The sequence below is a fragment of the Gobio gobio genome, assembly GCF_949357685.1.
Source record: "Gobio gobio genome assembly, chromosome: 2".
Lineage (NCBI taxonomy): Eukaryota > Metazoa > Chordata > Actinopteri > Cypriniformes > Gobionidae > Gobio > Gobio gobio.
Window position 1 is genome coordinate 39579058 of NC_137098.1, and position 27831 is coordinate 39606888.

Genomic DNA, 27831 nt, shown 5'->3' on the forward strand with positions numbered 1-27831 from the left:
CGCCACCATGGCTTCCTGAGCTGCCTGCGCCACCATGGTCCCCTGAGCTGCCTGCACCGCCATGGTCCCCTGAGCTGCCTGCGCCGCCATGGCTTCCTGAGCTGCCTGCGCCGCCATGGCTTCCTGAGCTGCCTGCGCCGCCATGGTCCCCTGAGCTGCCTGCGCCACCATGGCTTCCTGAGCTGCCTGCGCCGCCATGGTCCCCTGAGCTGCCTGCGCCACCATGGCTTCCTGAGCTGCCTGCGCCACCATGGTCCCCTGAGCTGCCTGCGCCTCCATAGCTTCCTGAGATGTCTGCGCCGCCATGGTCCCTTGAACTTCCTGCGCCACCATGGTCCCCTGAGCTGCCTGCGCCTCCATAGCTTCCTGAGATGTCTGCGCCGCCATGGTCCCTTGAACTTCCTGCGCCACCATGGTCCCTTGAACTGCCTGCGCCTCCATGGCTTCTGGAACTACCTGCACCCCCTTGGTGCCCTGCTCTGCCCTGGCTGCCTGCTCTGCCTCAATCTCCAGGCCCTCTTCCACTCCACAGGCCTGGCCCTCCATCCCTCCCCTGTTCGGACTCTGCTCCACCACCCTCCTGGACTCTTGTTTCATGTGGAGCGTCTGGAATCCGCTTCTTAAGTGGGGGGCTCTGCCATGTTCCCAGCCTGTGTTTCCCTGTCTTGTGAGGACTTTTGTTATTTCCTGTCTTGTGCCATTTTTTTTAGTTTTTCATGTAGATTAGTCTCCCCAGGTGTGTCTTGTTAAGCTTGTTTGCCCTTGTGTATTTAAACCTCTGTGCTTCAGTTGTTAAGGTGTCGGTCATTGTTCTTGCATGTGTGTTCCCTGTAACAACTGGTGAGTACTTTAGTCAAGTCAGGTCTTTGTTTATTTTGCATCTGTTCATGTTTTGTTTTGGAATAAATTACACTTGGGTTCACCTTAAAACTTGCCACCAGTGGAATTTGTTACATTTGCGACATTACTGTCGGATTATCTTTTATTTTCAGTCTCTCTGAAAAGCCAGTGTCGAACTGAGTCTTGTTTAAAAATGAATCTTGTCTTGAGTCTTGTTTAAAATTAAGTGAACAAACAGTGTCTTACTGATGCGATCTGATTGGAACTTCGTTAAAATAAAGTTAATCTAGACTTTCTGAATTTTAGCATCACATTTTCCTCTGTCTTGTAATTTATTCTACATGACATTAGAGCTTAGATTGGGCTCAAAAAAATCTAGCCCGACCCTACCCGAGCCTGTGCATGTTGTGTCCGAGCCCGGCCCGACACATTAACTGTAATTATGAGCCAGAGCCCGATTTTAAACCCGACCATTTTTTAATACGTGGGCGTTCTGAAGAGAACGAGCCTGTAATGAGTGATGCAGACTGCTGTGACGCTCAGCTCAATAATCCGCTCTGTGCAGGCACGCTCCACTCATGATCTGCTCACCTGTAAAATGACGCTCACTCAAATCCCACTCAGACATGACATTTATCTGTAATGTAGCCTACTATACTTGTTGTAGCCATTAAACAATGTATTTTGTTTAATATTTATCTTTAAATATTATAATGGTATTTTTACATTTCATCTGATTATGAAAAGTGCAAAGATGCGAGTGGATCAGAAATGATTTTGACCATTAAGTTTTGTTTTGTAGAAAGTCTTTCTTTAAAGTGAATTTCGTTTTGTATAAATTGTATCTTAATTTTAATTTATGTTTCATCAGCCAAGAATTGCCTGATTTAATAAATAAGAAGCAAATAGACTATAGCAGACAATAACCGTGACATGAAGGCGCCGGAGCGTTCACGATTGCTCTTGAATATGTCTCATAAATAAACAGAAACTCAGCAGGCTACTTGCCTCACAGACATGAGAAATACATGTATAGAAAGCTTGAAATGTCTACTTTTAAACTAAACAATTCGAAACGAAAATAAATATTTAAGCAAAGCGCACTGTTTACCTGAGCAGCTTATGACTGGTGTTTCAGTGATTCTGTTCAGCTGCGCTTCATCACTGCATGTGCTGCGAGTTTAACATGCATTTTTAGACTAATCCTTACTTGTGCAACTTTGTACACATTTGTTTCTTAGTTGTAGTATTAGTTACTTTGCTAAAAATACATATATATTATTTCTGATTATGGCATTCCTTTCTGCCCACCCAATTAGGCTAATAAAGTAATGATTAAAAAAACACAAATGCTTGATAAAGGGCCCGGCCCAAGGATAGTGGAGGGAAAAGTTTGGGTCCGGGCTCGGGCAGAGAATCTAAACTCTACATGACAGGAATCTGTGGGCAGGGCTAAAGAGGCAATGATGTAGAATTAGATGTGTCATTTTCTGAGCTTGGTTTCAATAAAAGCTGTTTTTTGGACTGACAAGGAAGTTTTGAGTTCTGAAACTTGCAAGATATTTTTATAGAACGTTGCACAGAAAATTTTATTTCTCAATTCATGACCCCTTTAAGGTAATGTGAAATTAATTCATACAACTATTTATGTTCATTCGGTACATTGTAAGTCCTCTAAAATGACACATTTGAATGAATCAGTTTGTCAAATCAAAACACAGATAAACGCACATTCAGAAAACATCCAGCATTGCAACACAAAGCCTAAACGTCAACTACTGGTTCTCGCATGACACAGGACCAAATGTCATGATGTTTGAGGTTTGTCTTGATTTGATTTGAGAGTGAAAAAATGCTTAAATATCAATCAAACAAAGTGATCACACTACTTTTAAAGTTCTGGGCTCCAAGCTGAAACGTTCTTTTAATAGATCTTTTTGATTGTGCATAAGAAATAAAGTTATACAGGTTTTGGAACGACATGAGGGTGAGTAAATAGTGACAGAATTTTTTTTATTTTTACTATGCCTTTAAGTACATTTGTGCCTAAAATGTGACATACACAGATAATAGAGAAGGTGAAAGGACATGAAAATGTCTCAGACACAAGACTTCCTCTGCACCACACCATCTGTCCCTCTCTCCCTCTGTTTGTGTGAAATATATAGTCCTCTGCAAGCTTTAAAAGGATGAGACAATGACGTCAGGTCGGTATTCAAATTCAAAAAGAACAAAAGACAAAAGATAAAAAAGAAACCAATTTGTTAGATGAAACATGTCTTGTGTGTGTGTAATTTAGAACATCTACTGTGCACCAGCTCTCTTCTGGGACAAAACGTTCTGTCAATCTAGCCAGCCAGACTTTCTAATTATAGGCTACAGACACAAGAAGGTGGAAATCTTATTAAAAGTAAAGATTAAAATTGCCTCCGAATATTAAAATCTCTGTCTAACATGACCAGCACTTATTTGCACGCTCACAGAACATTGCATTGCAAAGAAGCTCATAACAGTGATATTTGTGTTTGTTAGCTGGAATGTGTTGGAGTGAAATGCATGTGAATCAAGAGACAACGGCCACTGTTCACTGTTCAATATAATAACTGTAAATAGTTTTGCACAAAAAAGGTATCATCCTCATAGTAACCTCACACATCACAAAAAGTCTCTTGGTCTTAAAGATCCAGTTTATTATGACCATAGCAGTTCCGGATAAGAGGGAATTCCACATTGTCCAAAAAGCCCATTAGCACCCAGTAAAAAATGTTAAGCTGTTTTGGTGATATTTTTTACTTCTCTCTCTCTCTCTCTCTCTCTCTCTCTCTCTCTCTCTCGCTGAGTCCAAAAGCTATGGAGGCAGCATACAGAGGTAGGAAGGCAACAAGGCACGTCAGAATCCAATGATCATGTCACATCCTACAGTCTGAGATACCTTCATCTGATCGATTTTAAAGGCAGCAAATGTGTCCTTTTCTGTATATGATATCCCACAATCCACAATGACAGTTGAGATAAAAAATAAAAAATAAAATGGTGTCTTAGAAGTTTTGTTTGTGGTCAGTTTGTGAGTAAAAGCACATTTTTAATTCACCTTTCTAGAGATAAAAAATTGCATTAAATAAATATTCACTGAATTAATCGCCAAAGCTCTCTGTTTTGTTGTAGATCATAAAACCCTCATGCTACCAAAGAAATGTCCAAAATCAGTTTTGTGGGGTACTTTCATGCACAAATTTGGCTTGGCTTGCTCAGTTGAGGACACTAAATTTTCAACTAAATATCCAAATAAATTGAATTACTCAACTAAAATAACTATATCAACTAAATTACTGATTTGCCCACATTAACACTATATATATACAGCTGGATGACATCACTGTTTTCTCCAGAGTGGCTGTACAGCCGAATCAAATTCTGTTGCATTATTTTCCTGTTAAACACTGAAGCTGCTTTGAAACGATCTGCATTGTAAAAAGCGCTATATAAATTAAGTTGACTTGACTTGACAAATGCTGCCTGCAAAGTCCTTGCCTTGATAGGGCAGCAAGGCAACAAGTCAGCTAAGCTTTCAGATGCAGCCTATGTCTGTCCCCCTGCCTGTATGCAGTGTTTGTCTTTTTTTAACCTAATGCGTTTAAGATCATGTAGTGTTGTGTGTGTGTGTGTGTGTGTGTGTGTGTCTGAGGTGTGTTATGAGTGATTGACTATGTGTTTGAGTGAATGAGAGGGCAGGGGCTCAGAGGTGCCAGGGCAGCACAGGGGCAGAGCTAACAGCTCAGAGAGAAGACTGACGCAGGTGTTGGCATTCTCAGAAATACCACACTTCATCTTGCATTCCCTGACTCCAACCTGTCTTCTCACACATCACACACTCACTCTAGGGCACTGGAAGTGACACACACACACACACACACACACACACACACACACACTCTCTCTCTCTCTCTCTCTCTCTCTCTCTCTCTCTCTCTCTCTCTCTCCATCTCTGCCTGAGCCATATAAAGTCAATCAGTCTTTAGACACAGTGCGATAGAAATGCTCCTGATAACTGTAGTTCAGAGCCAAGATCGCTCTTGTGTCTGTGTGAAGCTTAAGCAGTTGTGCTGTTGCAGCACAGACTTTTACAATGTCAGCTGAGATGAAGACACATCTCTCAGTGCCTGTATTTTCAGACAGGGAATTCAATTTTGGTATATTTTGAAATGTAATTTATTCATGTGATGTTTAAAGGGTTAGTTCACCCAAAAGTGAAAATTCTGTCATTAATTATTACCCTCATGTCGTTCGACACCCGTAAGACCTCCGTTCGTCTTCGGAACAGAAATGAAGATATTTTAGTTGAAATCTGATGGCTCTGAAAGGCCTCCATTGGCACAATGCACGGTTCACTCTCAAGACCCTTAAAAGGTACTAAAGACGTCGTTACAAAGTCCATCTCACTACAGTGGTTGTAAAATAACTTTATAAATCGGCGAGAATAGTTTTTGTGCGCAAAAAAACCCTAAATAACGACTTATATAGTCGAATCATGATTCGGATCGCGTGTCAAACCGCAAAACTGCTGAAATTTGGCGATCCAAACTGCTGATTCGACTCACTGATTCATAACGCTTCGAAGCTTCATGAGGCCGTGTTTTGAAATCGTCATCACTATATAAGTCGTTATTTAGGGTTTTTTTGCGCACAAAAACTATTCTCGCCGACTCATAAAGTTATTGTAGAACCACTGTAGTGAGATGGACTTTGTAACGACATCTTTAGTACCTTTTAAGGGTCTTGAGAGTGTAAAGTGCCATTGTGCCAATGGAGGCCTTTCAGAGCCATCAGATTTCAACTAAAATATCTTCATTTCTGTTCCGAAGACGAACGGAGGTCTTACGGGTGTCGAACGACATGAGGGTAAGTAATTAATGACAGAATTTTCATTTTTGGGTGAACTAACCCTTTAAACTGAATTTTTGGCTTCATTACTCAAGTCTTCAATGTCACATGATCCTTTAGAAATCATTCAAATGTGCTGATTTGGTGCTGGCAAAAAGTCACACATCTCTTGCAAAAGCAAACCTTTCATTCAAAACTATTTTAACTCTTCTAAAAATGGTGTTTTACGTAGTAACTCCATACAAACCATTAAATGATTAGCCACATACACGCCAAACTACACTCATAAGCGTAAAACACTACTAACTTGTGCCTTTTGCATGTTCAATGTCAGTATGTATGCACAATTGAAAACCTTTACAGTAATTGAACTGAACTGAATCAACACTGAACTGACTGAGCTGTATAATGACACTATTGGCTTGATAGAGCTGCTTTGCAGCAGAATTTGAATTTGTTACTATTGTGAAGCTGCTTTAAAACAACCTGTATTGTGTAAAGTGCTACAGAAATAAAGGTGACTTGACTTGTATGCATATTCAGTATATATTTACAAAATAAACAGAAATGCAAGGGTCAAAATGTGATCAAAAAAGTGATCAAATTATGTATATTTACACTATAAACAGGAATACAGGAGGGTAAAAATAATCAATTATTTATAAGTGTTTTTACACATGATCATTGGGAGAAATTGTTTTCTAAATGACTTACAAGAGCTGTTAGTTTTGAATAATGTGTCTAATGCAGAGAACTGTCTTTAGCATTTTGCAAAAAGAGTGTAAAGCATATAATGTGCTTGCAGTTTTGTAGACTTGGTCTGAAGATTATATGAGTGTATTTGAGAGTGACTATAATGAATATATATGAGTATTATATATAAATGAGTGAGTATATGAGTGAATGGTTCCGCTAAGTGGGCCTCTTAAAAAACTGTAAAAGTATCAATTGCTTAAAATATTTTACAGACCACAAACTTTTGTTAGTAGTGTGTATGTATATATAGGCATGTAAGTGACCTTAACATACTTTATTGGTCTGATAAAAAAATAGCCAAATCAATTTAAGCCGATAAATTACATACAAATGATCATGGGTCTTGGCATATTTTATATATTATACATTATATATTCAATATCTATCAATAATTTTCGCTCTTTGGTTTTCAATTAAAGTAGATTTTACTTTTGATCAATGATAAAACCAGAATATTACTGAAAAACAAAATGGAAAAAACCTGCAATTACCTCATACTTCCTAAACAAAACATTTTTTTTTTCCAAATTACACTTCATCCACGCCACTACTTTTAATAGCGGTTCAGAGTGTGTGAGATCTCTGGCCAGTCAGCAGCTCCTCCTCTGCACTCTCCTGCTTTAATCTCTATTTGATGTGATTTCAGCAGCCGTCTCTATACGAAGGAACCTGACAGAATTACAGGACTGCTGCAGAGAGTAGCTAGATTCACTTTCTTGTGGCTTTCTAAACACTGTTTGTTGGGCCAGTGTGGAGCTGTGAAGTTTAGTGGAGATTACCCAGTCTACAGTTTTTATACAAGGCTTTGAACACAGGAAGTGCATTTTAACTTGCTCTACAATTAATTGAACTCATTCTAAGGTGATGCAGCAGGATACAGTTTCATCCAAAGACCCAAGTTATAAGTTCTTTCACATATCATAAATGAGATCCTTTTCCCTTCTTTGAAAGCCTAAGACAATTGTAATCATACACAATAAAAGACTAAAAACAATGACTGACCATTTTTTCGACACTTAAGGTGTATTTAAGATGATTATGTTTTGATGTTGGCATGAAAATACATCTTTTAGATTTTTTATTAAAATATCCTTTAGATCACATAGCTCATCTTAATGTGATTAAAGCAATGATGGAACAGACAAGATTCAGCCGTTAATGTTCATCTATCAAATGACATATTCCAATTTTTATAGGCTTCTTAATTGGATGCTAATTTTGTATTACGTTTCCAGTTTTACAGCGATATTCACTTAATTATCAGCTGAGCAGAAGGTTGAATAATGAGTAGAGAGGCTGCTGTCTAGTATTGAAGGGACTCTGTTAGTTCTGGGTGACAGACTTATAAGAAGCAATTACACCCACCCAAGTCCTGTCTGACAGTTTTATGATTTAACATCCATTTTTTTAATATCCTCCATCCTCTGTTCAGCTTTAAAAGTGAAGCATAAAGGAAAAGCAGCTGAGAAATGAAGAAAAGGCAGAGAGAAAGAGAGACAGCGACTGAGCCATAAATGACGTCACCCTTTGGTCCTACTGAGGATCCACTCCAGAGAGGAGCTAATTATTACACATCTGAAAACAAGATTGATTCGACTCGTGTCCTCAGAGCACTAAATCTTCAAGATGAAGGTGGGCAGAAATGCAGAGTCATTGTATCTCACTTTCATACTCATTATGTGATCATGCCAAATGATTATAATAATTCAGTCAACACATTCATTTTGGGAACAAGTCCTGCCAGGACTGCACTGATATTCCTGAACAAAAAAAAATTGCATGGAGGCATACTGCTAAGTACTACACATTTACCTGATATAAATGAACTTGTAACCCTTTGTTCCTCCGTACCCTCATGCAGACCCTTTCCTACAAACTCTTTCCATTGCTGTCTACACCAATTACATTATAGAAATTGATGAGAGGAAAGAGGGGCCAAACCCTTAATTAATTTTGCTGCAAGAAAGTGCATCTCTGTCTATTTACCTTTGATCCAGTTTCCCAGCAGTAAAAAAAAGGGTGCTGTAATAAATCAAGAAAAAATATGTGTTTAGCTCGAATGCAAATTTGGGATCAGTATTAAATACCTGTATCTTTGAAACAAATTTTGCTTATGGTGAGAAAAGGAAAATGCCCAGCGGACATAGAAAATAATTTCCCCCGGCCCAAAACACTCACATGTTCTTAAAATACAAACTATAAAAACAATTAGCCAATCATGCCAGCCAAATCTACAAAATATAGATATTGTGCTCTTTCTTGGGACTTATTTCTTCACTGCTAACTAATATTGTGACAATTTTGTCAGAGAGTCAAAGTTATACTTCCTCACCAATAGTCAAACTACGGAGCACAGAAGTGGGTATGGTGATGAAAAAAAACCGAGATAGAAGGAAAATGTATAATTTTATGATTTTGCATTTTATTTAGCAACTTTTGCAAAAGTTTTGCGTTCACCTGAGAAACTTTGTGTTTGCTCGCATGTTTTGTGTATGTTTTTCTCCCTCGTTTTTTTTCTATCACCGTATAATCGCTATCATACAAACCTGTTTGTGAAGATAAGAGAGTATTTACCTAGTTCAGTGGATCTCAAAGCCCCACCCCCCTGCCCAGTTGCTGATCAATTTCTAAGAATTTATTTTTCTACGAAAATAATAAATATCTTGATTTTTAGTTGTCTTTATCTTTATTTCAATGGTTATATTGTCTTATTTAAAATGATGTCTGAAGCATTTGTCTAAACACACCAATCTGATTGGTCGAACATGGATGTGGCAACGTAGCATGTCACAGAGACCATGAATAGACACCAGAAATGTCACAAGTAACCAATATAAGAATAGCTATGAAATTGCTCTTTAAATACTTTCAAATAAATAATAGAAAACTGCATAAATAAATTATTTGGTCAGTTCAAGGTCAAGAATTAAGGAGATCAGGTTTTAAAAAAAACACACATTTTAACATTAAATTTAGGTTTTAAATTCACTGTTGTTTTATTTAGAATTGTTCAGTGGTGAGTAATGTCATTACACCAATAATTGTAATTAAACTGTAATAAAAAAAGGAGTAATCCCTTACTTCACTTTTTTACTTGTTGGGTCATCTGAACTCTTTGTAAGAGGCTGGATTCAAACTGGAGCTGGCGTAATCTAAGATAGAGACAGAAAAGCAAATGGAAAATAATTATCATAGCTGCTGTTAATAACATTTAAACCAAAAGATAAGAATGTGCATTTGATCTGATATAACTGGAGTACAAGGTTATAAGGTGTATTATGTGAATGCTTGGCTAAAGAGATGTGTCTTTAATCTAGATTTAAACTGGGAGAGTGAGACTGAGCCTCGAACATCATCAAGAAGGCTATTCCAGAGTTTAGGAGCCAAATGTGAAAGCGCTCTCCTTTAGCGGACTTAGGTATCCTAGATACTACCTCCAAAGTTTGGTCCAAAGTTTTGTGACCTTAATGAGCATGATGTGGTGATAGAAGGTTGGTTAAATACGCAGGAGCTGGACCATTTAGGCCCTTATAGGTCAGTAGCAATACTTTGCAATTGACACAGAACTTAATAGGTAATCAGTGTAGAGATGATACAATTGTATAAACATATTTTCTTGACCTGGTAATAAATCTAGCAGCTGCATTTTGGTCTAATTGTAGCTTGTTTACTGAGGATGCAGGACAACCACCTAGTATTGCATTACAGTAATCCAGTCTAGAGGTCATGAATGCATGAACTAGCTTTTCTGCATTAGAAACAGATAAAGTCTGCCAGATTCATAATTTTTTTGATAGAATCGATCTGCTCGGGGCCCTGGAACAGCTGACTGGCAGGGACAGCGTTTTAACGGTCATCAATATCGTAAATCCTGCAACGTTTTTTGTATTTTAATTTTTTAAAATATATATGTACATTTATAACACTAATACTTTGTATATTATTGCTTTTGCAACAAATTACAATAAAAAAGTTACCGCTGCTGTGAGGGTGTTTAGTAATAGCGTCTATGGGAGTGATGTTAAAAATTAACATATTTCTCTCTTTTCACTGCCGTTATCAATCTCACTCTATTTTTTCCCTCTTTTTGAAAGTTGTGAAATCACTACTGTGGCGTTTTTCTTTTGCTATGTGAGCAAATGGGCAAACAAAAAAAATATTTAATGTATTCTCTCATTCACAGCTATAATATTTAACCCAACTATGACGACTTCCGCTCTGAGAAACCCGGAAATGTGAAAAGGGTCTATTGCGTTTATGCAACACCATAAAAGTAATGTGATTGGCTGTTGTCACTATGACAGTTGCGGCAATGCCCTCCATCAATCTATGTATATATGTCTATCACTGACTGTATATTAATACAATAAATATTAATATGGTTTGTCATATTAAATTTGTGTTCATAATCATTAAATACTATAAAAAAACTGCCAACAATAATAAAAACATTAACAAGTGTACATCATTTTATGTATTCATATTTTTAGTAAAGTATTTTTAGTTCTAGAAACCCTCCCGAGAAGCGTTTTGTGCTCAGAGATGATAATGGTCACAGAGCGCCCTTAGGCGACCGTTATGATTACATTCAAATGAATACGCCACCTACAGGTGATTAACGAATATTTTTAAATCATCCACTAAATGATCATCTCTTACAGTGTTGTGAGTTAAAGGGTTAGTTCACCCAAAAATGAAAATAATGTAATTTATTACTCACCCTCATGCCGTTCCACACCCGTAAGACAAGTTCATCCTCGGAACACAAATTAAGATATTTTTGTTGAAATCCGATGGCTCAATGAGGCCTGCATAGCCAGAAATGACATTTCCTCTCTCAAGATCCACTAAAAACATATTTAAATCAGTTCATGTGAGTACAGTGGTTCAATATTAATATTAAAAAAAATATATAAAAAAATGAAATAATGACTTGTATAGTGATGGCCGATTTCAAAACACTGCTTCATGAAGCTTCGGCGCGTTCAGTGTATGAGGTAACGAGTAATAAGTGACATGAGGGTGAGTAATAAATTACATTATTTTCATTCTTGGGTGAACTAACCCTTTAACAACAATGCCACAAATTAGTAAAACATTAAATTGAGTTAATGCCTAAATAATAAAGAAATAATATTAAACAATATTGTACCTTATTTATATAATTGAATTTTGAAATCTATATAATATTGTCTCTCTATATTTTAATGTTTGAATCAAGTAATGATTAATAAAAAAGGTAACAACTACAACCAGAGTGAAATAGATAGCTCAAACTCGCTCACCAAACAGCCCCCAACCCCCCATTTTGGGAAATAGTGCTTCAGCGAGTTTACATCCGATTTACGCTTGAAATCAGATAATAATCTTTATAAAGGAGTGAAAGAATGTAGGAAATTAAGCTGTTCACTCAGAATTCGGACACCACTACAAAATGGCTGACACCCGATAAAGGGCACTATAAGTAAGCTTAAAACGCTCATTCATTCAAATGAGTCACTGAAACATTAACTCAACTAATTAATTTACAAAAGCTAATTCCTACTAAACAAGTGTTTAGAATGAGTCATTGAATCATTTAATCACCCACTTTGTTCAAAACATGGCTTTGAGTGAAATTAATTTTGTTTAGTAAAAATAGACAAATGAACTGCAAATATTGTATATTGTAATTCTTGTTTATCAAACTGTGTTGTATGAAAACAATATCACCTAACGTCACAGTCTACTTGTTACTATTTTTACCGAGAGCAATAACATTGTTTGCAGCCTACCACTGTAAGCAGTTTAGTCCATGATAACTGATGCACCTACTGTAGGTGGATATGGTTCATATTCAGTGGGACAGATATCAGTAATCACTGGCCATTATATGGCAAGTATTGTGATAGGGAAGCGGAATATGCCCTATGATTATGATCTTATTGGTGTTGGAGGGCAGAAAGAGGACAGGGATTGGCTCACAAACTCGTCTGGCATGGTAATGGGCTGTGATAATGCTATTGATGACAGCATAATGGCTGCCTGTGACCATGAATTAAATAAGATCTGTGATGATATTTGTTCAACTCTCACATGGACTGCCTTGTGGACAAAAGATAATACTGAGGCAAAGTAAGGCGAAAGGAAAAGAAAGAGATCAGAGAGAGGCAGAGAAAGAAAGGGAGAAAAACGAGAGAAGAACAAGAAGAGGATGACGTAAAGGAACAAGAAGGAGAAGGGAGAAGGGAGAAAAGAACGATATGGACAAATCTGTTAGGACTTGTTGGCATTGTCAAGGCCAAACGAATGGTCAGGGCTATTGTCTCTGTGCTACATGTCCAAGCATAGCATGGCACAGTCACCTGTGTTATTCAGAGTTTGCATGAACTCTTTCTCAGGGTGCAAAACTCTTTCAAATGGTCTCAGGGGTGAAGCCCTATCTTGAGGGAGCTGAGTGGAGAAGCGCAGAGGCCTGCTTCTATCTCTCAATCTGTGCCTCTCAATCCCAATCACAGGCACATTGTTCTCATCATGTTGTGGAAAAGGCTTTTGACAGGGCACAGTGATGAATCACCCACGCCAGTCTTTCAGCAAGGGAAATAGAGTGAGCAAGTGAGCGAGAGAGAGAAAGAGAGGGAGCAAGAGAGATAGAGCGACAGGGCCTCACAATGTAAGTAAGGGCAGCAGAGAGGAAGGAGAAAAGAGGAAAAAAAACATCAACCACACAGCATTCAATTCATTTCTGTACCTCTTTCATGTCTGGCTCTTTTCATTGGTGCGACGATGCTCTCCTTTTTTCTCAGGATCAGGTTGAGCAAATAGCAAGAGGCAGAGACTGAAAGAGGAAGTGCTTTTACCTGGGCAGAGGTGCTGATGGCCATGAGCTCCCTGTTATGTTGGAGACGCTTAGAAAAACAAACGTTAAACAGACCCAATTCCTTAACTAATGAGCTGGCATTCTAATCTCTTTCAGAGTTTAGTCTGACACAAAGAGAAAACACATTTCTTACCACATTCACATCATGAAATATAACTTATCAATTCAAATCTCTTTTAGCCTTTTTTTAATTTAGGGAACACATGATTTCTGGATGCGAGAGAAGCAGATGTTTAAGTGTATCTTTGATCATGTGAACATCTCGAAATGAACATTTTTATTCAAATAAAAAATAGAATATACAATTAGAGGGTCGTCCCATTTGTTTTGGCCCAAAGCAAGCAATTTGATTATGTATACGGTCGTAAAAGTATTCCAAAGGATATATGAGGCAGTGGCCATTACTGTATTTTGTTTCACGAGAATGAAACTGCATATATAAGTATATTTGCGTATTAGTATGTGTCTGTGCATGTGTGTGTATTTGCTTTAATCCAAGCTACTTTTTTTGAATGGGCAATTTGTACAGAGGGATGGGTGCTAGGGTGGGTTGTGATTGAGATGTAAGATTTTATTTTGATTAAGTTTTTGTTTATATATTCAGCAAGGATGCAAATGTGACAATGTTGCAAAATATTTCTATTTGAAATGACTGGTGTTCTTTTGAACTATTGAACTTTCTATTATTTCTATCTATCTTTAAAAAAATGTATCACGGTTTCCACAAAAATATCAGTCAAGGATCATGTGACATTGAAGAAACTGAATATATATTTAAATAGTATTTTACTGTATTTTTGATCAAATGAATGCAGCGCCTGAGTGAGCTTAAAAGACTTCTTTCAAACATTTTGAATGGCAGTGTAGCTGATAAAGAAATATATAAAATCAACATTATAACCAACATGATATTCAATTACTCTCTGCATTACGTTGATATCCTTATTACAATCTAACAAATTATTTGAAATACCCTTAAATCTTTCCCCTTCACATCTTTGAGATAAACTTGGATTTTTCTGGGCTGGACTGCAGTGATGTAAGATTAACCATAACTTACTGCACAATTATAGAGCAGCATGAATGTGGGAGGAGCTAGTCTCAAAACCACATGCCTCCGCCACACCTCCTCAAACCCCAGACTAAACAACATGTGCTGATTGACAAGTCCTAAAATTTGCTATAGGCCTTCCCATTCTCGGCCTGCTGCCAACAAAATATCCTGCTTATTAGCAGACTAATTTCAATGCATGGTGGACTTTTAAACGAGCACAAAATGTTAAAGCCATTCACTACTTCTATACAAAGATAAATGGTCTTTAATAAGACACAGTGCGAAGCATAGTAAACGTCTCCTTGCCAAGTGCCCCAGGTCATACCTTTTTAAACCATCCGAGTAATTATGCACTTTATTCTTTGGCCATAAAACGTAAAACTTTTGCGCAGGGTGAATTCGGCTGTGTTGATAAATGGGTTTTGGAGTGAACAGAATGCTTAGCTGGGCTAGTTAAAGCATGCGCACTGCACATAAACAGGAAATGGGTCCAGGGCCCTGACTGCCACAGCTGTGACAAAGGGTTCGCCTAGTGCTTTTGTGATCAGATACATATACATATTTCATATCTATTCAGCTCTAATCTCCCAACCCTGAGATGGATTCTGTTTGGAAAGCTAGTGCATACATTGCAAAACAAAAAAGAACGCTGATAATGGTGGCGACTTCCGAAACTTTGCGAAACCAATGAGGTTGCCTTTTTTTGATGGCTTGTCTGAATCGACCTGTTGGGTGCTTTTTGTGTGAGAAAGATATTGCGCGGATAAAGGCCAACAAGGACGATGAGAGCAGTAGGTTAAAAAGTGAGACGCACCCTTGGCTGAGTGGGTTAGAGGGACTGACACCTGGGCAAACACTGCCGAAAGACTCATCTGTCATCAGCTCTGAGAGTGAGTTAGAAACTCAGCCGCTTTTGTCAAGCCACAACAAAGGGGAACATATGAATTAATTTAACACTTGGCATTCAGTGGTCTCTGAGGTTGAGTTCTTTTAAAGCCAATATTATGGGTCAATAAATATCATAAATTACTTGAGTCTACATCCTTGACTAAACTAAATGCTGGACTTGATTTGCCTTATTGCTGTTGTTGTGCTCTCTGATCTCCACGCTCTTCATTCGACACATGTCCAAGACATACACAGTACTTATCCTCAAGTCTTCATTACATACCTCCATTTCAAACTCGTTCTGAATTTGAGATTAAGTAAGGCACAGTAGGAGACAGCTAAAACGCCTGAAAACGATGACATATTTGTATTCTTTATACTTAGTCTTTTGTGACGCATACTTGGGGGCTGAAGAAAACTCTTGTGTGGCTGGGAATGCTAAGCCATTAAGGCCCAGATTCCATGGTGAGCTCAGAGCCGTGCAGACTGTGAGTGTCACAATTACAAAAATCAGAGTATTAGCGGACACACTAACACCTCTTAGCCTTATTCAGTCTGAATACTTACACTGAGTCTGCTGACAAAAGAATCATTATATATATATAGAGCCATATTCCATGCGATTTTCCATTATTCAATTCAAAGGATGTGCACCTGCAGAACACAAACAGGGCTACACAAATTTTGAAAAATATATATTAAAGGTACAATAATAATAACAAAATTATAATTATTGTTATTATGTAGATTTATGTGTTTTTTATGATGCTATATCAGACATGCATCTGTGCTTTTACAATAATCATCAGTGTCAAGTGTGATCACACCCTTGTTAAATTACCAAGAGCGCTTCTGAATGTGATATGAGCACCAATATGTTAGCTGCTGACTGTGACACTGAGTTGAACATAAATCAGCTAAGCACATCAGTGAATGAGCTTCAGAGACATTTCCATGGCAACACATGCATTGAAATCGCAGAGACTGATTGTTTTCTGTCAAAGGCCAGCTACACGCACAGAAAACCTTGAGAGACCACGTAGACTAGCACCGTGTGAAGGCTTTCACTTTTCCCCAGCTAAGATGAAGCACAGCACTCGGACTGCTGTGCATGTAGAAAAGAAACTCTAAGCTGTTTAAGTCAGCCAGTAATCCAGCTATGAGTGCAATGTGACATGACCACTGGGGACAATGAGGGCATGCTCGCTCATTCATTGTCCTGACAGCCTGATATCATCTCCATGTTATCTAGATCTGCTACCAGCAGAGCAACGGGCTTCTTAACATCCTTATTAATATGTTTGGACTAATCAGTGTCTTCATTACACCCTAAAGCTGCAGTAACAGGATTGAACGTATTTGTGAAATCCCCACAAATCCTCAGAATGGCAGTCAAAGATTAAGAGTTTTCTGTGAATGTGTCCTCCATTCTTAAGATCTATATTCACACATTATTTATTTTCTGGAGTCCTCAGTCAATAGACAACATCTGTGGAAAGAGGGGAAACAACACCCCCTATAGCCACTAGTCATTTATTTGAACAACAACAAGGGATATTTAGTTGCATTTATGTACCAAATACTGTGCATATTTTGTAATATGTTGGTGTACACATGCTGTGGAACCATGTAATACTGACATGAGTATTTTACAGCAACAGGATGTTGCATTTAATAAGCCAAATTGTTCTAAAATAGGCACAATAAAACCTGACAAGTATTTAACGAACACTAAACTATGTAATCGTTTACAGTTTATGCTTTGTTAAAATATAATATCGAAAGAGTAACCATACTGCGTATTCTGTTGTAGCAATTTATGAGAGGCAATCTTTACAATTGCTTCAGTTAGATTTCATTCAAACTATCAATGTCTGTCAATGGCAGTTTCATTAAAGACAACCATGGACTTGTAAAACAATAATTGAAAGACAAATATAGTGAGAACATGACTAACTTACTGATATTTACATTAAAACAGTGTAACAATTGAGAAAGATTTCCATTGCTGTCAATCACTGAAAACTCTTTAGTTATGTCACCGTGAAATGAGAATTATTTTTTAAAGGAATATTGCAGTAATCATTATAAATCTGTGTACCTCATTATTTTTTTTAATTCATGTGCGTTCATAATCTTTAATCGAAATGTCTTCCCCTCCATCTCTTCTCTGACATGTTTACTGGCGCGAGGGTGGGACATCCTGTCACTCACATGAGATCACAGCAGTAGCAAACCATGATGATACAATAATCCAATCAATTCACGATGGACTAAATCAAGACCCGCCCTACTTTTTTTCTTCTTCGAGCAGCCATTTCACTCAGGTTTACTTTACAATAACAACTTCCGTTTCATGCTGACAAAAATCAAAAGCTAGGGAGAATCAGCTGGATTCAAAACAAAAAAGTGTCCACTTAAGGGGGCAAAATAAAAATAAAAATTATTATTATAATTAATAATTTAAAAATAATGAATATGCCTTTAAATGACAAAAATGATTATTGGAGAATAAAATGACTCCAGAGCTGAGTCATTTGCTGCAGCTTTGATACGCAGTACAAGCACAAACAGGAGCAAGCTTTTAAAAAGTTAGCATGAGGATTAACACCCCTCCTATGGTAAATCTCTGTACTGCATGGCAATAAATCACTCCACTTAATTTCATTACATTTTCCATTAATCCACAGCATTTTTGGCAGTCAAACTATTTTTTTAAATGGTTTCCATACAGATTAAAAGCTTTGCTTTTGCCCATGTGAAAGTTTGAAATATAAGAGATTTAAGGAATTTCAGGAATCCTCAGATAGTGAAACGCATTTTATTCTAAGTTTAAAATTAGAAGTGTATAGAAGCCTATAGATCAGCCTGCTTTATTATTACAAGCATCCTTTCAAAAGTGTGTCTGATTTGAGTCAAGTCATCTCAAATCATTAGAGTTTATGAAGAAATGTGGGTTATAAGCTAATTACAACGTAATAAATAAATAGCAACAAAACTTTACAGGTCAATTCAAAGCATGTGATCAGAAATAGTGATCTTTATAACAATTATTGGGTTTATGATTTATATCACATATTAACACAATAACTACATTTTACATGCCATAGGAGCATTGTGTCACAAAAGATCAATGTCTGTTGATAGGACTGTTTTCACTGGTGTAAAAAGTAACAACTAATGCTTTTCTCTCCTGTAATTAATATAACAAATTTATTAACTGTACACTGTTAAATGGATCTGTTCAAACTTCAGTTTCAGAAAGTATTATTTTTATATAAATATTATATAATTTTTTATATAATTAATCAAATCGATTAAATCACAAATAATTGCATCCAAAATAAAAGTTTGTGTTTATATAATATATATATTCATGTATATATTTAAGAAATAGTTGCATTTATATATATATATATATATATATATATATATATATATATATATATATATATATATATATATATATATATATATATATATATATATATATATATATATATATAAAATTTAGATTATATATAAATATTAATATTTTATATATAAATATATACATGCTTGTGTGTGTAGTTATATACATAATAATTATACACAGCACACACATATCAGTGGGGAGAACAAGTATTTGATACACTGCCGATTGTGCAGGTTTGCCCACTTACAAAGCATGTAGAAGTCTGTAATTTTTATCATAGGTACTCTTCAACTGTGAGTGTGCTGTAGGGATGGGCGATATCTTATCGTTTGCGATATACCGGTAAAAATTCTCCCCACGATAAGAATTTGCCTTCCCGCGATAATAACGATAAAGCCTTTGAAGGCGCGACCCATCCGCACCGTGCCACCGCTGGCCGTCTCTTGATGCCCTAAACGTTATTACTTTATGATGGCCGCGGTGGCTGCGTTCGTCACTCTGTATAGCTGAACGGGGGTTGAAGAGAGAATTTCTTGTGGTGCCCCCTCAGCACTTGGTGCTCTACGCGCAGTGCTTGATAGGAGCTGCGGCACTGAATCCGCATCTCACGTGCAGAACGAAAACAACTATGGTGGAAGCTGCGGAAGAGTTCATAGCTAAACGAGGGGCTACCTGAGGGCAATCTGAACCATACAGATGTATTTTCACTCGCTGAGCACTTGGACTGAGCGCTTAAGAGATTCGCTCTGTCTCAATCGATCGGTAAAGCACACTATTTCAGTTAATCTCAATGAATGCGCAGTGTATATGACGCACATTAAACACTAGTGTGAGGCGCGCGACTGAGAGCGCTCAGTGTTTCACACACACTCAAAGAGAGAGCGAGAGAGTCTTATACCAAACAGAATTGACGTGCTACATGTAAACAATATCCTTTGTTGCATTTTCCTGTAAAGTAATGGCGTTTATTTGGAATTATTCAGCCTTTCGTGAACAGGAAGAAAGGAATGCACAAACGGGAATCTCATTGGCTGGCGCGCACCTATTACTGTGCCTGTTTTGATTTCAGCCAATCAGTTGGAATGAACGCTGACAACGTGATTAATATTCATGAACCCAGAAGCTCATTATTCCTTAGTGCAGTTTATTTTTATTAGTAGAATAATTCGTGGTATTATTATATTATCAACTCAAATTACTGAAGTTCTATCATTAAATCATTATTTTCAACTTTTTTGTAATCTGAAGACATTTTTGGGATAATTACTTTTGCTGTTTCTGCTATTTTTACCACTGTTTGCACCATGTATGAATAAATACAGAATCGGTTTACATGTAAAACTTTTCATTGATTTAAAAATTATTTTTGTTTGTATTGTGTGACGTTTTTTAGCACAGTTGCACTATTTAAACATTTCCTGCACTTTTACAGAAGACAATTATATCTGCAACTTTTCAATTCCTGAAAAGGCTGGTGTGGAATTTTACATAAAAAAATTATTAAAAAATTTAAACATGGGGAATGATACTACATGTATCGTCATTGATATCGTTATCGCAATAAATACTAGAAAATATCGGGATAAATTTTTAAGTCCATATCGCCCATCCCTAGTGTGCTGTGCACAAAAATCCAGAAAATCACATTGAATGATTTTTAAGTAATTATTTTGCATTTTATTGCATGACATAAGTATTTGATACATCAGAAAAGCAGAACTTAATATTTGGTACAGAAACCTTTGTTTGCAATTACAGAGATCATACGTTTCCTGTAGTTCTTGACCAGGTTTGCACACACTGCAGCAGGGATTTTGGCCCACTCCTCCATACAGACCTTCTCCAGATCCTTCAGGATTCGGGGCTGTCGCTGGGCAATACGGACTTTCAGCTCCCTCCAAAGATTTTCTATTGGGTTCAGGTCTGGAGACTGGCTAGGTCACTCCAGGACCTTGAGATGCTTCTTACGAGCCAGTCCTTAGTTGCCCTGGCTGTGTGTTTCGGGTCGTTTTCATGCTGGAAGACCCAGCCACGACCCATCTTCAATGCTCTTACTGAGGGAAGGAGGTTGTTGGCCAAGTTCTCGCGATACATGGCCCCATCCATCCTCCCCTCAATACGGTGCAGTCGTCCTGTCCCCTTTGCAGAAAAGCATCCCCAAAGAATGATGTTTCCACCTCCATGCTTCACGGTTGGGATGGTGTTCTTGGGGTTGTACTCATCCTTCTTCTTCCTCCAAACACGGCGAGTGGAGTTTAGACCAAAAGCTCTATTTTTGTCTCCTCAGACCACATGACCTTCTCCCATTCCTCCTCTGGATCATCCAGATGGTCATTGGCAAACTTCAGACGGGCCTGGACATGCGCTGGCTTGAGCAGGGGGACCTTGCACTAGCTGCAGGATTTTAATCCATGACGGTTTAGTGTGTTACTAATGGTTTTCTTTGAGACTGTGGTCCCAGCTCTCTTCAGGTCATTGACCAGGTCCTGCCGTGTAGTTCTGGGCTGATCCCTCACCTTCCTCATGATCATTGATGCCCCACGAGGTGAGATCTTGGATGGTGCCCCAGACAGAGGGAGATTGATCGTCATCTTGAACTTCTTCCATTTTCTAATAATTGCACCAACAGTTGTTGCCTTCTCACCAAGCTGCTTGCCTATTGTCCGTATCCCATCCCAGCCTTGTGCAGGGCTACAATTTTATCCCTGATGTCCTTACACAGCTCTCTGGTCTTGGCCATTGTGGAGAGGTTGGAGTCTGTTTGTTTGATTGAGTGTGTGGACAGGTGTCTTTTATACAGGTAACGAGTTCAAACAGGTGCAGTTAATACAGGTAAAGAGTGGAGAACAGGAGGGCTTCTTACAGAAAAACTAACAGGTCTGAGAGCCGGAATTCTTACTGGTTGGTAGGTGATCAAATACTTATGTCATGCAATAAAATGCAAAATAATTCCTTAAAAATCATACAATGTGATTTTCTGGATTTTTGTTTTAGGATACCGTCTCTCACAGTTGAAGTGTACCTATGATAAAAATTACAGACCTCTACATGCTTTGTAAGTAGGAAAACCTGCAAAATCGGCAGTGTATCGAATACTTCTTTTCCCCACTGTATATTATATAAACACAAACTTTTATTTTGGATGCGATTATTTGCGATTAATCGATTTGACAGCACTAATTATTAATTTTATTATTTTATTAAAAAATTCTAGTTATTTGTATTTTTCACTCATGCATTGTTTATCACTAATAACTTCCAAGCAACATTTGCAAGTCAAAGCACAAGGTGGGAAAAATCCTGTCACACTATAGTCTGATGTGAAGTTATCAGGGAAATAGCATTTCATCTCATGTCTCTGTTTGCTGTGAAAATAATCAAAGACTAGAATCACACATACCAATTTGCATTAACCATAACTATCCCTCTTCTTCTCAACTACAGTGTGAGGAAGCATGTGTACTGCAATTTAAAGATGACAGTAGGAATGGGAATCTCTTCTAATGGCTAGATGGGCATCAGTGATTGGGAGCACTCCCTCGTCTCCAGCTCAAGAAACCAGTCATAAAAGGATTGGACTCCTCAGACTGCATTGGCAAATAATAATTAACTCCCCTTTGGTCTCACAGACACAAGCAATAATTGACAAAGCAGATCTTAAGACCTCAAAAGACACTTTGCCATGTTCATATGATGAATTAACATCTGAAAAGAATCCCAATAGGACATTATTCCAAATGCTCGTCATGTTTCAGGTGAAGTGTCTGAGCAGACACACAAAGAGACATTTATCCTTGTAGTCGTATTGCTATATATCCAACTCATCATAAATCACACATAGCAGATGTCGGAATTTGTGTTGCTGTGAAAACGAACTCTAACGGATGAATGTGAAAAAACATAATTAAGAGGAAGTGTGTTTGTGTGCGCTATATGGAGGAAGTCGGGATAAAGAGAGATGGGCACAGATGCTCTTGCTCTCCTTATACAGTTTGTACATTTTATCATCTCCTCAGCAGAGGTGTGTCACTGCACTGTTCTCAATCTGATCTGACAGAGTGCTGGTGTTTTCAGTGATACAACATCTTAGCAAAGTGCTCCAAAGACGAAGCCATGTTTTATTCATTTCATCTTCATAACCCATGAAAATAGACAGAGATGCAACTTCGTCCTAGTCAAACATGCCTGCTGGGTCTGACAAAACTAAGTTTCACACATTCACACCAAGCTTGGCCTAATGTGATTGATTTGCGTTAGTCATAATTCAACCATTCATTCATTTAGTTTTGTAGCCATTTTGCTTTATGTAAACGATGTTCTCAGAGAAAGACTTGATTGATCTTGGCCTATAACACAAAATTAAGTGTCTCTTGGAGCACAAATACAGTTCATCCCAATTATTTAATCTCACTCTGATATTTCATGTTGTACATTTTTTCAACTATTCCAAGCACATGTTGGATCTTAAAAAATTATATGATATATTTATCACATCATTTTTTATAGCAGTTGTTCTTTTAATGTTTTTTTCCGTCAAGACTTTTTTACCAATGTAAGACTAGTGGTTCACAATCTTAGTATTGGAGTTCTTAAAGCAATGAAACACAAGCACTGTGATACCTAACTTGAAGATTTGATAGACATTACACAAATAAAGTAAATGCTCTCATAAATGCTCACTGAGTCTGGATGAGGCCAATCACCACCTCCTTTCATCCAGAGCAGAAATTTACACTATACAGTAGCTCTGGGCCACTGACCACCATCAATATTTTATCAGGCCCCAACCCTGACACATAATTTTTTCATGTGACACTTAAGCGGCTGTGGAGATGGAGGTTTCTAGGCATGTCAGCAAAACTGCATTATTTTGTTCACTGGGATAAAAGATTGTTAGGAATACGAAATGTTATTTCTCTCTCTTATGTGTGCATACATTTTTCAAACATGACATACATATTGTAGATAGTCACGCAAGTTGACCTACAGCAAATGTGTGATTTACGGATGTAAGAGCTCTATAAGCTCCCAGGGGGAATTATTGCCAATTCGAATACAAAGGTCTATGGTCATAACCTAATAAACAATGCATATGATTTCTAATAAAATAAATCCAGCAAAATACTGTAGCATCACTTTTTTAAATAAACAGAAACAATGTTCATTGTCAAAAGTGAGGTGATTACAATTAAAGTCGGATATTATGGAAGGGTGTGATCAAGAAAAAGAGGAAAAAAAAGAGTGTCCTGTTTGCCCAACAGTAGTATTTGAACGACAAGGATGAGAAAGGATTTGTGGTAAAAAGGAGGTGTGGTGGGGAGGGGGGATAGGTGGACAAAAAAAAAGCACAAAATCTTTTCAATAACTCTGCCGAGTGTTGAGGCCTCAGCCCTGCCTGTCTGTTGCCCTGGGTGCGTGTGAAATGCTTCCCGTGAACAAAGTAAGCCATGGGCGCATCCCAAAGGCCTTTGTGGCCAAAGCCTGGTGAAGAGGCTCTTCACAGCGCCAGCAAACACAGACTACAGCCTCTCACCACAATTCTGCAGATCCTCCCATTGTGTCCCAACACACATTACACACTCGAGAGGGAAAGAGGAGAAACAAGGCAAAACTAATGAAAAGCTTTGAGTGGCTGCTCTTCTCGGAGCACACCCACACTCTAAAGCCCAAGAACTGCCCCGGACGCACACACGCTCACATACCTCACTTCCAGTTAATAATTGCTATTGAAACACTTATTTGCTGTTGTTACCTGCACATCCTGCCACATCAAGTGGGATAGTTTTGCTGTGGTGTTACTCCAATGACCTGGAGGAGGGACGTCCTATTCCTTATCAACATGTATCATGTAAGGCAAAAAACCCCCAAAAAACGATTTCCTCCTCTCTGAAATAGTTAAAAAGAGGTTCACCATCAAGTTAAGTAATGTGTGGGAAATGTCAAAACAGCGCATGCATGACAAATTGTGCTGAGCAAACTAATGCTGGTTAGAACAAATAGTTTTCACAGAATAGTCCAGCTAAAGAATTTTGTGTGTGGACACATTCATAACAATATAAAGGGACTACAGTTTGAGAATTAGTTCAAAGCCTATTCAATTTACTGGACCCAAGAAAAGAAGACAAGAAAACTTTTGGGTTTCATTCTGAATTCTGACTTAGGTTTAATCATATCTTATATATGGATATCTGTTCTTAAACTATTTTATTGTCTCTTTATTTAAGATCCAATGTACGCTTTATCATGTGTAAGTGATGCATGATTATTCATCATAATAAATTACAGGCCAAAAATGGAGACCTCTTCCATTCACCCATGACCCTAACCATAACCCTAACTCTGCATTGCGTTCCTTTTACTCGCTGCACAGCATATTTACTAACTACAAACATGCTAGCATTCTATGGGAAATCTGGGGGAAAAGGCTTCAGAGAAAATGTTTTAAGGAGAAAGAAGGGTAAGATTGAGATCAAGAGAGAGTCAATAGTTTTGTACACAAATTAATGGACAAGTTTTCAAAAATACATATATAGGGCAATGGTGGTGGGAAGCAGTGGTTCTTTAACATATATTCTACAATATATTTGCGATGACTGTGCACAACATTGAAATAAAGATTAATTAAGAAATTAAGACTATAAAATTCATAAGAAAATACTTTTTTCAGCAAGCATGCGTTGAATTGAATAAAATGTAAAAGTAAAGACAATTTCAAATAATTGCTGTCCTGTTGAACTTTTTACTCAATCCTAATAAGAAATGTTTCTTGAGTAGCACATCATCATATTAGAATGAATATTGAAGCTGAAAATTCAGCTTTGACATTACAGGAAACAATTACATTTTATTTTATGCCTTTTATTGGATAGGATAGTAGAGATTTTTGACAGGAAAGCATGGGGTGGAGAGAGGCGGGAACGGGATCGGCAAAGGACCTCGAGCTGGGAGTCGAACTCGGGTCGCCGGAGACGCAGTTGCGTTATATGTCGGCACGCTAACCACTGGGCTATTGGTGCCGACGGAATCAATTACATTTTTAAAAAATATATTATTTGACAGTTTTTGACTGTATTTTTGAGCCATTGTGAGTATAAAAAACAATGCTGTGCACAGTCACTTCTCCAAATAATATGTAGTCTCTCTCTCTAATGACGACTATGGTGCAACATGAAGTAGATTGAAAGTAAAATGAAAAAAAAAAAAGAAGAGAAAAATCCTCAGCTTCAACATTGATATTAAACATCTAAAAAGCTAATTTGCTCAGACCATGGTGAAACTTGGTAGAAAAGCCTATATTTATTTTTGGAATTAATATTTCATGCATTATATAAAATGAAGGAAGGTCAGCGAGCCAGTCAGCAGTGAAGAACTTTAAAAATATGCACTGTGTATGAGCGCAGCAGAGGGAGGCAGACATGTGGCCCTGAGTGCATTTTACTGTATTTCATCAGGAAAAGATACACTCTCTAAAAATAGGAAGGATGAAGAACTGGATGGAGAGGGAGGGTTAAGGGGACTCTGAGGTAAAACAGGCCTGCTGGTCTGTGTAAATTTAGAGACTAAGATGCTGAGTAACTTTTTTTATTATGTTCAGGTAATGTAAAGCTACAACAAATAGATCTCAGAACAAATTGCTAACTTCTCCATGAGATTTTAATACATTTCAAATATGGAAAATATATTAGTATCAAGATATTGGAATACTGAATGTAATATTGAAGTTGTTTTGGCTCAACAAGCAGACACATTTTGAATACAAAAATTATGCAAAATTGTTCTTGATTACTTTATGTATTACTAATATGTTTTGGCATGTACTTTTGTCATTATTGCGGAAGATGATATGTTTTAGATATTACTGAACTTACTGCAGAAAAATGTTGTGGAACCCTCTGACATCAGAGAGCATTTAGAGACTATAATCAGGGACTACACTTTAAAATATTGTCACACATAATTATTTGCTGTTCTAATTGTGTTCATGCCCAATCCCAAGAGTACGAAACACATCATCTGCCTGAGTATCCTGACAAGATTTCCACACATAGTTCTGTAACCGCATGACATTTTGACTCAGTTATCTGAAGCATGTCTCACCACCTCTCTATGTTGGGTCTTGTCCTTTTAGGATGGAGAAGCTTGTAAAAATATTCTCAAACTGCAAAAGAAAAACAACTTAGGTGAAGGGGATTGTCCTCAGTAAATGGCGAGAACAAATGATTTTTTTTCTCTTGAGTGACAGATAACTTCATGAAGACATGGCAGCTCTGTTTACCAAAAATGTCATTGTAAAGATACAATACAATTATTAAGACAGTATTGTCAGCAGCACAAATGTACATTATATGTGTGCATGCTTGAAAACTTGATTTCAATAAACAATATTTTATCTAGTCACCAGTTGCATAAGAAACTGAATAAAACATTACATGAATCATTATTTATTAGCAGGGAAACAAGTAACATAATCCAAAACGTCCAGCAAAATTGTACTACCTTCATGATCACACCTTTATGTTTTTCAGTTTGTGGTGGAAGGGAATTCTTGTCTGGTGATTCTGACAATCTTTGTAGCAATGTGGGTAATATGAGACAAAAGTTACTCAATGGCATAGTATCACAATACAAGACCTAGTCTATAACAAAATGCAAAGTCATGGGGATTCATGCGTAAACTCATCTTCAGAATATTATGGGAAATGTCCTTCTAATAAGCCTAGAAGATGATAATCTCCCAAATAAAATAGGTGCAACGCTTGTTTATAATACTTAATATGCAGCATCAGACCAGCTGTGCCCTGATACTGAAAGACACACATTGTTCGCCTCCTGTGAACTGCTGGAAAAGAACCAGCTTTGAAAAGTGATTTATGTATCATCTGTGTCACCTCAATAGCCATATATTCACATCATGGAGCAGCTCTGAAGCAACTTCATGGCCAAACTACGTTAAACATAGTTTACACAGCACATATAATTTGATTAAATGGTACCAGTGTTTTTTCCTGACACTTTTTAGACTATTTTTGACAGAGTTTTACAATGGACATTAAGATAAAATGCATTAAGACAAAATGTGGTTGAGTGTGCTTATGAAATAAAGCTGCATAATGCTCAAAAAAGCATTTCGTAGAGTAT

At 37.5% G+C, this 27831-nt stretch overlaps 1 protein-coding gene across 1 annotated transcript in view; it reads left to right on the forward strand.

The window, feature by feature from the left end:
- Positions 1–12379: 12379 nt before the first annotated feature.
- The window catches only part of rnf32 (ring finger protein 32), a gene marked incomplete at both ends in the record, with an annotated part of 50770 nt that continues 35318 nt past the window's right edge, over positions 12380–27831 (forward strand). The window contains one exon of the mRNA XM_079803725.1: positions 12380–12586. Within this exon, the coding sequence (XP_079659851.1) occupies positions 12380–12586 (207 nt within the window). The remainder of the gene's footprint in view (positions 12587–27831) is intronic.